The sequence below is a fragment of the Solea senegalensis genome, linkage group LG1, assembly GCF_019176455.1.
Source record: "Solea senegalensis isolate Sse05_10M linkage group LG1, IFAPA_SoseM_1, whole genome shotgun sequence".
In the NCBI taxonomy this organism is placed as follows: Eukaryota; Metazoa; Chordata; class Actinopteri; order Pleuronectiformes; family Soleidae; genus Solea; species Solea senegalensis.
Genome location: NC_058021.1, coordinates 10865382 through 10876386, shown reverse-complemented (window position 1 = coordinate 10876386; position 11005 = coordinate 10865382). Strand labels below are relative to the sequence as shown.

General features: G+C 37.7%; 2 protein-coding genes across 2 annotated transcripts; both read right to left on the bottom strand.

Moving 5' to 3' along the window:
- Nucleotides 1-840: 840 nt before the first annotated feature.
- mbd3a (methyl-CpG binding domain protein 3a) lies at nucleotides 841-7109 on the bottom strand. Its single transcript, XM_044047041.1, has 7 exons — nucleotides 6948-7109; nucleotides 3663-3852; nucleotides 3254-3391; nucleotides 3005-3095; nucleotides 2723-2900; nucleotides 1585-1740; nucleotides 841-1181 (listed from the first exon to the last, which is right to left on the bottom strand). Exons 1-6 carry the CDS (start codon nucleotides 6959-6961, stop codon nucleotides 1590-1592), a joined length of 762 nt encoding a protein of 253 aa, XP_043902976.1. The 5' UTR covers nucleotides 6962-7109; the 3' UTR covers nucleotides 841-1181; nucleotides 1585-1589.
- A 1638-nt stretch (nucleotides 7110-8747) lies between these two features.
- LOC122779675 (cytochrome b-c1 complex subunit 10) lies at nucleotides 8748-10933 on the bottom strand. The gene is made up of 3 exons (XM_044042281.1): nucleotides 10805-10933; nucleotides 10085-10215; nucleotides 8748-9089 (listed from the first exon to the last, which is right to left on the bottom strand). The coding sequence occupies exons 1-2, from the start codon at nucleotides 10852-10854 to the stop codon at nucleotides 10095-10097; spliced, it is 171 nt and encodes a 56-aa protein (XP_043898216.1). The 5' UTR covers nucleotides 10855-10933; the 3' UTR covers nucleotides 8748-9089; nucleotides 10085-10094.
- Between the last annotated feature and the right edge of the window lie 72 nt (nucleotides 10934-11005).

The following is an 11005-nucleotide window of genomic DNA, read 5'->3' as shown; positions in this document are numbered from 1 at the left end:
TGAAAAAGGTTCAGGAATTGGAAAGTACACAAAAATAATTATTAAATGCAACCACTTGATATACCTGGCAATCTCTAAGGAGCAATAATTGATCTGTGAGCAACAATGAGCTCAAGGTAACTACAACCCTTCTCTGCTCAAACGCTACAGTTCTGAGGGTTTTACACATTGCTGATTTTTGAATGTCTTTTTTATAGGAAACATTGCTGCGATTGGTTCTTTTCATAAGTGACCTAGATCCACTGACTGACTCACTGACCAAAACCTGAAAAAATAGCTGTGAGTAGCATCATAATCACTACTATCTGACATGAGACACACTGCCAAAGGGCAGCAGCACTGGCCATCGCATCAGAAAGGCCAATGCTGTGACATTTTGTAATGTGGTCCTTAAAGAAACGTAAGATAATTAAAGTTCCCCACCCCTGACTAAAACTTAAAAACTCAGAACTCGGGTTGTGAAATAACAGCACCATAAACTGTACAACCTTTGCTCAAACAAACTAAATGTGATTATTTACAGCCACAAGAGGGCAATGTGTAAACATACTGCAACCTACAAACAGACACCTAAAGTGCCGACATGTCCTTCTAAAAGAAAATACATGCCAGGTTCTTAACATCAACTGATATCTCTCTCTCCCTCACACTCTCACACACTCTCTCTCACACACTCTCTCTCACACACTCTCTCTCACACACTCTCTCTCTCTCTCACACACACACACACACACACACACACACACACACACACACACACACACACACACACACACACACACACACACACACACACACACACACACACACACACACACACACACACACACACACACACACACACACACACACACACACACACACACACACACACACACACACACACACACACACACACACACACAGTGTTTTACCTTGAATTTAGCTTGCACTGCACTGAGCACCAAACACATCGGTCATACATTAGGATAAAACATTAAAAAACAAGTAAAACTTAAAGCACCCGCTCAGGGTAACATGGTCGAATGTAGAAAAAGTCAACAAAAAGGTCTTTGTTTAGGTTACCAAATTTGAAAAATGTCTGTGTTAAGGGTTTACTTCACTGAGAAGTGTACAGAAAATCCCCCAGGAGCCAAACATTTGAAACTGAAAAAGGTTTACCAGCAGATGCCACATCAGGTCTGTTGGAGAGATGAGACAGAGACATGTTACATGCTTTTGAGATTGTGATCTTCATTATTCAGAAAATAATTATAATCACTTTGATTACGCTTGTTTGGCATCAACACTCAGATTATCTTAATTTCACATTGTGTATTTGTTAATGTGCTGTAACTGGTTGTGGCCTTTAGTAGGTGTTGCGATGCCTTGAGAAGGGAGTACGTAAGGAGAGAAAAGAGCGAGGTTCATTTGGTTGTTGGTGTACTTGGCTGTGTTTGGACTGAACTAAAGTTATGAGCAAGACTCTAGAAGGTTCCAACTAGTTAATTATTGTACGCTTACATTATGGAGTGGAATTGTAATGGATGGCGCAACAAAAGAAAATGGCATCTGTATTTGTATCTGTATTTATCGTTAGTGTACCTTGGCTATAAAATCTCATTGTCCTCAGGCTTGACCTTCTCTTCTACTTTGCTGGTTGCTGCACCTGCAGCGTTGTCCTCTATATGAGCCAACATGTCAGCCATGAGGGCTTCCTCCAGCCGACGCCTCACGTTCTGCACCAGGTCCTCCTGCTTCCTGGAGGACACAGATAAAAGGAAAAATGAGAAAGGAACAAAGCCAAAAGGTTCACCACTGAGTACACACAAAACGTTAATACATGAACTGTATTTGATCAATACTGTTAACATCAGAGATGGAATTTCACTCAGCATTTCTGTGGCTTTCATTTCATCAAACCAAGATACAGTACATTTTTTCAAAATGTTCAAGGTACACAGGTAACCAGTCAGAGTGCATGTAGTTGATTAAAAATAATCAAATAACTGAATATGTACAGCTGGAACTTTTTACCAACAAGCAAGACCATGCTCCAATTTTCAAACTGATAGAGAGTTTAAGCTTCTAGACCAATTGAGCTCCCCTCTGTTCCTGTGTTTTTCTTTTCTTTTTATCAAATAAAATAAAGTAGATGCTGACTCCACCTGTTTTTTCTGTGAAGGGGGATTTGTCCGGTTATTGTTAACTGGTGTTAACTGTGAGGGTCCATCAAATTAATCCCCAAGTTATTAGTAAATTAATTCCCTTCATTCACATTGCAGTTGATGCCAAGTCTTACACCTAAATACTAAACATGATGTACTGCATGGGAGTATAGTTGAGTAATTTGTTGTTGATCATATAGTCCAGTCAGGACACATCAAACTCTTTTTTTGATGAATTTGTTTGCAGCCTTTTACTTTAGATTCATCACATAACATAACACACATCATAAATTAAGTTGTGATTCAATTGTCAAACATATATCTGTGAAATTGGCCGGTTTACTTATTCAAAATACTATTAGATTTAACAGAAACGGCAGAAAATTCCTAAAAAAAGGAGGGTCCCCAAAAAAATGTACAAGAGCACCGATATAGTAGACTTGTTTGTAGAACACCAAAACAACAGGTGAGACTACTGATAATTTGAATGGCTATATATAAACAGCATACTGTATATATTATTGATCATATACAATGCAGAAACTACAGGTGTGGTGCATGTGTGAACATCTGACCTGATGTCCTCATCAGTCACTACAAAGGCTTTGCAAAGAGGCTGCGCTGTGTTGAGCCAGACTCCAGGGTTTTTCTCCACTGCAGCAGTGAGCTGTCCAGTGACGGGTGCAGGGCTGGTGTGTAGTGCACTGGCAATGGAAGAAAGCAGGGTTTTATCTGAACTGGCAGGCCCAACACCTAGAGAGAAATGAAAAAAATAAATAAATAAAAACATGTGTCAATCTTGTTGAACATTCTTACTTTGAATCATACATGGCACTCGTGTTTTGGGTTACTCTCACCTTGTAAACCTTTGGGAAGATCCATAGTTTTGACCAGTTCCTCTGCAATGTCAAATGCATTTAATCCACTCAACTTCCTCTCCCAGAACAACTGAAGGTTGAAGCAAACCAAGAAACAAAGGTCGATGTTGATTTTTGAACACCATTTTCCTCAAACAGAATATATGCATTGAGTAATGTATAAGGATTTTTGACACACAAAAAACAACAACTATAGCACAGAGACTACTTTATTGTCCTCACAAATACCTGTTTAGGCTGGTCCACAGCTTTCTGTGGGTCCATCTTCACTTTGTTGTTTGGGTGATTTGTGACCTTGGTCACTGGCTGTTTGAAGATGGACGCAGTCTGTCGAACTGGTAGTGTTGTGTTTAAATCGGGCTTGGCCTTTAAAAGGAAAATACAAATTGACGGGACAAAATTCTAAAAACTAGACACTAGACTGTTCAAAATCACTCCTCATTGTTTTCATGATAAACTCTCATGTCAACATAGGTATTTGTGTCTGAGACCTAAATTTACCTCTCACCACAGCAATGTGTACAATGTTAAGTAAGTAGGTCCCAGTGACCTCTGATAATGGTGTGACATGATCCCTTTAAGTATCACTGCAGTCATTTAAGCTCCATAATAACGAACCAAACACAGTGAGTCTCACCCTGATTTGATGGTGGTTGCTGCTGCTGCTGCTGTTGTTGTTGTTGTTGAGATGCTTGTGCCTGCTGTGCTGCACTTTGGTCAGCAGTGACCGTCCAGTCCGGGAGTGGCTGGCATTCATGTCTGTGTGGATGCTGCTGCCCAGACTGCGGACTATCTGAGGCTTGTTGAGAATGCACTTAACAGGAACACTAAAAAGAAAAAAATAATTACCATTACATGACAATTCACCTTTAGAACTACTAAGGAATTAAAGCTGTTGTAGCTGTGGACACAGAGTTAATAGTTTCTCAGATTATTGGACCATTGTAAATAAGACTCTTTGGTCACACATTATTATTTTATTGTACTGTTTTAAGTTATTCATTTGGTTTTGTACCATTATTCAATTCACATTGATTTGATCTTGTTTTCATCATTTAAATCAGTATTATTCATTTGAAGATAATAGAGTGGCTTTGAATACTTCAGGAGCAAGGAATCTTTCAGAAATAATGTATTTCTTTTTTTTTTCTTTTCTACATTTTATACTTTTGTCAAGACAATATACAATATATTTTTGGCCAAATGTTCTCTTTGACTGTGAGCAACATAACTCATAGGTAAAAAGATATCATTCAGTTTTGGTGGTGATCCTTACTAAAATTAGCTCCATCTATTAGCTCGCTATCTTAATTGCATGTTCTATATAGTCTTGACCTGTGTGAAAGTTGGATTAATTGATTGATCGACTCACAAGCTAGATGAAAATATAATACAGTTGTCCCGCTAACAGACGCTATGAGAAAGAGTCAGATGTCAATTAAGGTATATTTGTACACAAAGCCTATAAACATTATGGAACAAGCCAAAGTAAAATGTTTTTCAGACACATGAGTTGAGCTTGAGGGTAGAGTTTTTAACTGCAAGAGTTCATACTGAATTAAAACGTATCAGAAAACTCAGAGTCAAGTATAATTATTAAAGAAAATAAAGAGCAGATAAATCACTGTGTCACAAAAAGCAAAGTAGAAAATATTGCATATTGTAGCCTGTATGTTTATCATATTTCATACAACTGCTGTAAGTCTAATGAGGCCAAAACGAAGCAAGAAGTTGAAGAAACTGGAATCTTAAGACTTGATTATAGTCTGGTCTTAGGTGGGTGATCACTAAGGGATACATTCCAGGTGTCCAGAAGTCAGGACACAACAGTGAGGACTTATGTAGACTAGGGGTGGGAATCACAGGGTTCCTCGCAATACGATACGCGATACATGGTCCACGATACCAGTAATATCAAAATACAATGATTCTGTGATAATATATTGCAAGACAATCATATAGCGATACATCACGATATGTCTGAACTGAAACATCTGTGAAAAGTTAAAGGTGCAAGATTTTCTCTATTTAATCACAACATAGAGAACAGTGCATAATGTCTATGTATTGAACGTGGATGGGGCATCTCTTAACGTAGTTTTCTCTGCCATTATTCTGCTGTGAACTCTCTCTCTTCTTTGGCCAGGTAACTGCCACCCAAGTTTCACTCATTCATTTGAGCACAGCTGCTGCGAGGAGACATGAAGTAGCGGCACCCAGCGAGTGAAACTGACAGGGACCATTTATCTTAGTGTCTTAATTTATTTGGTATATCACTGAATCAATATTTTGACCCACCACCAGTGTAGACAATTTCTTAATTATTTAACCTTTATTTTACCAGGAAAGTCCATTGAGATTAAAAACCTTTTTCCTGGCCAAGAGGCACCAAAAGTTTCTCAGTTACAGTTTACAGAAGGTGATTAAAATCATAAATAACAGTTACATTTAAAGGAGGTTGTCTCAAGTGCTCTCAGCCTGGATTTAAAAGCGTTCAGAGAAATCAGTTCAGTTATTTTCCAGTCTTTTTGCAGCAGGTTCCATGTAGAATAAACAATAATTATCATTAAACCAAATTGTCTTATATTGGTCTGCGAACTTTTTCTTTTCTTTTATGGGACCAGTTTCACTATGTTCAAGTTATTTATGCAAGTTATTTTATTTCTGTAGCCCGTGTGTTTATTTCGTACCTCCTCTAGGTATGGCAGGGACTAGCTAGAGAAAGACAGGGCACTAGATCTATTTGGAATCTCGAGGATTTGATTATAATATGGTCTTGAGTGGGTTACCGCCAAATCAAGAAGCGAGAGCACTATGACATGGACCTGTATAGGCAATAATTATAATTTAAGGTCTTGAAAATGTTGTAGACCTATTACTGGGTAAGGCCCTTTGTTTACATTGTTACTACTGTCACTGTGGAATAATAGACATCCACTTTGCTCTTGTCCATGATCATTCCACATTTATTTTGGCACTTGTGTAGTTCACTACAATAATGCTATCGTCAGTTCAATTATGTTTCTGTTGTGAAATATACATTGTTCTTACTCAGATTTTAACACTTACATGGTATGCTAAACCACAGTTCATCTAATATATTCTAACACAGATGTAAATATTTATGTTGTATATAATTATTATCGCTTTCTTTTATAGAGAGCGACAGAGACTCTTTTTGAGTGTCTTGTGAATCTATATTATTTTCCTATGAGTAGTTGTAACGAAACCCAATTTGGCATCAGCCAATTCTTATTTAATCAATGGACCATTAATCACGTAGGTTTAAACACTGATTGTTCCCAGGCACGTGGTAAATGCTGCTAAATGGACAAAAACTTCCCTTTTTTCCAAACTATTGTTCGACAAATTAATGTTGTGATTACCTGTTCCGCATATTTTACATGTAGTCCTGTTTAAAATATATTGGTGCATCGTAGTGAAGACACACAGTGCACACTGGAGGAAGTATATGATTATTATAAGTTATAAAAAGGCTACTGTTAAAGGCTGTTTGTGTATATATATAGTATTATTTTCATAATCGTGCAGTGAGTGTGGCGGGGCCCATCACGCCGCCGGTCAAGCGTGTGTAAACAATGAAACTTAGCTAGCTAATCAAGCTAGCAGCCTCGTTCACGTCAACAGTGTCACTTTAGCAGCAAACAGCACATGAATGACTGCTAATCGAAGTTTCCTTGTGTAATGAAACCAGAATCATACAAAGCCGTTGTTTAGTCACATATACAGTCAGCGTAAATAGAATAGAATAAACAGAAACCCAGATGTGTTCATTTGCTGCAGACTCAGTTTCTCTCAACTACACGATTTTTGTCTTGTCTGTTGTGTGTGCGCACGCGAGCATTTCCTGCAAAGAAACTTTCATTTAAACACCTCGTTCGACTGCACACAAGTCCCCCACCTCTTTCTCTCCATGATTCCCGGGTCCGTCTCAGTTTGCGTGCCTGTAACGCGGTGTCACAAAAAAGCAAACGCCAGCTCGGATCAGCTCGGCTCGGCTCCGCTCGTCGTTTTAATGTCAGTCATCAATTCACACCGAGTTCCGTTTGTTTTCGCTGCCCGCTGTCAGGACCTTTACAACTGTAAATCACTCCGCCGCCAACGACCCCGTAACATAATGAGCTTCGTCTGTAATCCATCCGCATCACTCCCGTAGGCTAGTTCCTCGACACAAACTAGTGATATTACCCTAGCTGATTATTTGAATTCTGTTCAACTTTTTTGGTACTTTTGAGGGTAGCATTTCCCTCACTTTTATATATGCTACATAATTATTATAATGTATAGGTGATTTTAGTCCATTTTAGTGTTTTTATTAAATGTTGGAGTTTTTTTACTGTTTGGTCATTCTTTACCAGAGGGTCGTGTCTTGAACAATATGATGAATATGAGTGTTTTATTGTTATTGTAATGTCTGTAAACCAAGTTTACACTGAACTGATAATGTATTTATTTAGAATTCTTGAATCTGCTTTATTGACTAGATTTGATCAAACATACAAGGACTCTGACTCAGCCAATATGAACTAAAATATTAAACTATATGGTATGTCATTAAGATAAGAATGGATCAGGAGCAGTTCAATGGATTAATAATGGCAGACGCTATTATGGTAAGATGCTGTTTATCTTATCATTACTATGTGTTCAATCAGCAATTATAATTGAATCGATGAACACAATGAATGTAATATTATTTTATATTATTTACAGCAAACTTAAACATACAGTACACTTAGATTATTCCAAAATCTATTAAATCTCAAACTTTTTGAGTTATGCTGCTCAAAGACAGACAAATGTGGCCAAAAACATTATCTACTCGGAGGATGTAATAAACACTCTATAATCTAATATAAAGTCACCTATAGCACCACCAAGACCTGGCACAACACTCATGATTTCCTTGAAAGCCTCATTGGAAAGGTGTGATGAGTCTTCAACACAGAAACTAAAGGCAGACAGATTTATTGATCAAGTTAATGGTATCACCTAATATTGAACCATCACATATATGAGTACATATATGAGAATATATGAGTATATGCTGTCCGTTGTGTGCCAAAAGTAATTATTTTCCTCTAAAAACAATGTAGAAAAGATGCTTGGGAAAATTGGGTCATCCGTTTGCCCAACAGGGCCTGTTCCAACTCCCATCACTTATAATACTCTCAGCAGTGTCATAATGGACAGTTGGTTCATCAGTTTCTGAAACATGTACGCAAACAATGACCTGACCATTTCCAGTTTACTGCACAAACTGAAAAGGATATCGTCAGAATTGTTTAAAATCCCAAATATCTCCTGACCCCTTAAATCTGATATCATGTTGCAGCTGTTTCACTCGTCTTGACAGCAGAGAAACAAGAAAACACACATTTGGCTGTTGGTTGTGGACTCATAATAATGCATTTTTAGGTTTAGCCTTTTAATGCGACAGTGAAGGCTTTCGTTTTGAAATACAATACTGGGTTTTTACGATTTAGTGAATCATTTGGCCCGTGAAAATACCTTGAAAATTATGATACACACATTATGGGTAATGCCTTAAGAAAATCTCCATCAATGTCTGAATTTAGGAACATTTACAAAATATGAAACAAAATAATTTGACATGATACTGAGAGCAGGGAAACATTTGACATCACACTTACTCAATACATTGAACTGTGTGATAAATAAACTCACTTTTAACACAGGATAAATCTCACATACTTTATTTCTCTTCAAAACAATTACAGAATGACAGATTTTTATTTTGATCCGTGACAAACGTCATTGAAATAAATACCCAACTCCACACTGGGTGGGAAAGGAAAGTCAATTTATCATCTCTGCTTTCACTTTCCTTCCATTCATGTTGTCAGTGGTAGAGGAAAGCAGGAATGCCAGAGGGTGGTACATTTCATTTGAAGGTTGATGTTGAATAGTTCAGTGTTGACTGTGCTGCAGGTTGGCACGCAGATGGACAACAGTGCGAGGTGTACTGGCTGCAGCAGCTCTGGTCCATTATTTAAGTCTTTGTATAAAATGCAACACCATCCTGGAAGCAGAAAACAAATGGTCATTATGTTGAACAGTAGCAATGTGGCAAGTCACATTAATGCCAGATTTTCTGTTAGAAAGGAAAGTGTTCATAAATTGTGCACCACATTTTACTCTATCCAAATCTCAAATTATATTTGTAGGTGAATCCAAAGGTCCAGAGCTGAATGAGGACACTTCAGGTATTTCAAGTGATCTTTTAGAACCCACTACTAACAGTATAACCAGAAAATAAACAACTGCCTGGTTTATTGTCTCTGATCGTCTCCATGTATTATGTCCATAATCCTGACTGTATGAGAAGTATTCTTTAATTACCCTTCCTAAAGGATAAAACAAAAACTATTAACCAGATGACCTTTTGTTCAAGACAGCTCTCAATAATCATGCAGAGGTTTTTTTTTTTTAATCGATGGTACGTAATAACTTTCAGGAAAAGTTCAACACAGGTTTCTACAGTGAGATCAGGTGACTACTAAACTACTTCAACTTTTTCTTTTAGACTCATTTAGAGCTGTCTATCTCATCTCTATTTCCATTTTGAAATTGTTGTGCTGGCAAACATTACATTACATTACATTTAGCAGATGCTTTTATCCAAAGCGACTTACAAGGGAATTGAGCAGGGTCTTAACCACAAGCGGTCTTAACCACTGAGTCACTCCACCCCCACATTCAATGGGTGTGTTTCACCCCAGGACATAAGCGTCACTTGCATCTTTTAACCACAATTTTATAGTGCTAATAAAAGCAACATATAGATCGACTTTGTGTTTTAACACCCTTTTGGACATTAATGTCAATCTGTATTTCTCAAAACTCCTAATGATGACATCCACAAATATTTTGTTTTGGCCACAAACCAAAGTAATTGTATACTATCAAAAAGGATTCACACTGAAATCAGAGTTTGCCCTACTCTACTTTTTTTCTTTAAGTTATTTGTCTTCCTTATTCAGCCCCCTTTGCTGAATGTCTGCAGTTATCACTTACCTGAGTGCCATTACTCATCTTTCTTGAATTTTCCACTGATGTAAGGAACATAATCCAGAAACAATCGCCAATCTGTGAAGTGGACCAGAGCTACACCTCCAACTGTGCCCCATACAGCCAAAGTCGGGACCCTGTGGAACAAGGTTATATTTTAAAGGAGACATTATATGAAACACAACACAAAGTTGGTATAACTGTACTTTTGTTGTTTTGTTTTAAAAAGTATACAATACTATTACACCACAGGTCAAGGTAAAAAAGAGACTGTTGGAATGAAGATTCAGATTGCTTTTATAACACAACAAACACCCAAACTCCCAGAGGCACCTTGTTGTGAATTATTTCCTATTCATCAGTTGCACACACTATAGATATACTTGAAGTTATGATTAGTGGACTGTCTGTCTTGCAATGTCCTGCATTGTCCTGCAGCTAAGACTAGTCAAAACAATCTATGACATTACACAAATTGGACATTATTACATTATTGAGGATATCAAATGGAAAAATATCAGCAATCGGGGAAAAAAAATAACACGTACTTTTTACATTAACTTTAGATGCCAGGGAGCTAAGTTAACGTTAGCTTCAGTAATGACCCCGGCTAAGCTAACAGCTAATGCTATCCAAGGACACCTCTAGATTCTGTACGCAGCGTCTGACTTCTTTGGAAATACCGATTGATACGATACACATGTACATATATTTACAAACCCTTACCATGACTTGGCAACAGCTATATACTTAGGACCGATTATTTTGCTGATCATTTTGAGTGAGATGTGCGCTCTCGACTCCAGTCGCAGTGCTTTGAAAGCTTGAAGGAACTTCCGATTTCAGCTTGCTGAATATACTCACTGCACATGCGCAGAAGATATTTCCGGTTACTACAAAAAGTCCCACACACAACAAAAGGATCGA

Excerpts from the sequence above, each read along its gene's own strand:
- mbd3a (XM_044047041.1), bottom strand. Across the intron at positions 3,392-3,662 it reads GCAACCACCATCAAATCAGG|GCCAAGCCCGATTTAAACAC; the intron begins GTGAGACTCACT and ends TTCCTTTTAAAG. Across the intron at positions 3,096-3,253 it reads CTGTGGACCAGCCTAAACAG|TTGTTCTGGGAGAGGAAGTT; the intron begins GTATTTGTGAGG and ends TTCAACCTTCAG.
- LOC122779675 (XM_044042281.1), bottom strand. The coding sequence starts at position 10,854 with ATGATCAGCAAAATAATCGGTCCTAAGTATATAGCTGTTGCCAAGTCA. Across the intron at positions 10,216-10,804 it reads ATAGCTGTTGCCAAGTCATG|GGTCCCGACTTTGGCTGTAT; the intron begins GTAAGGGTTTGT and ends CTTGTTCCACAG.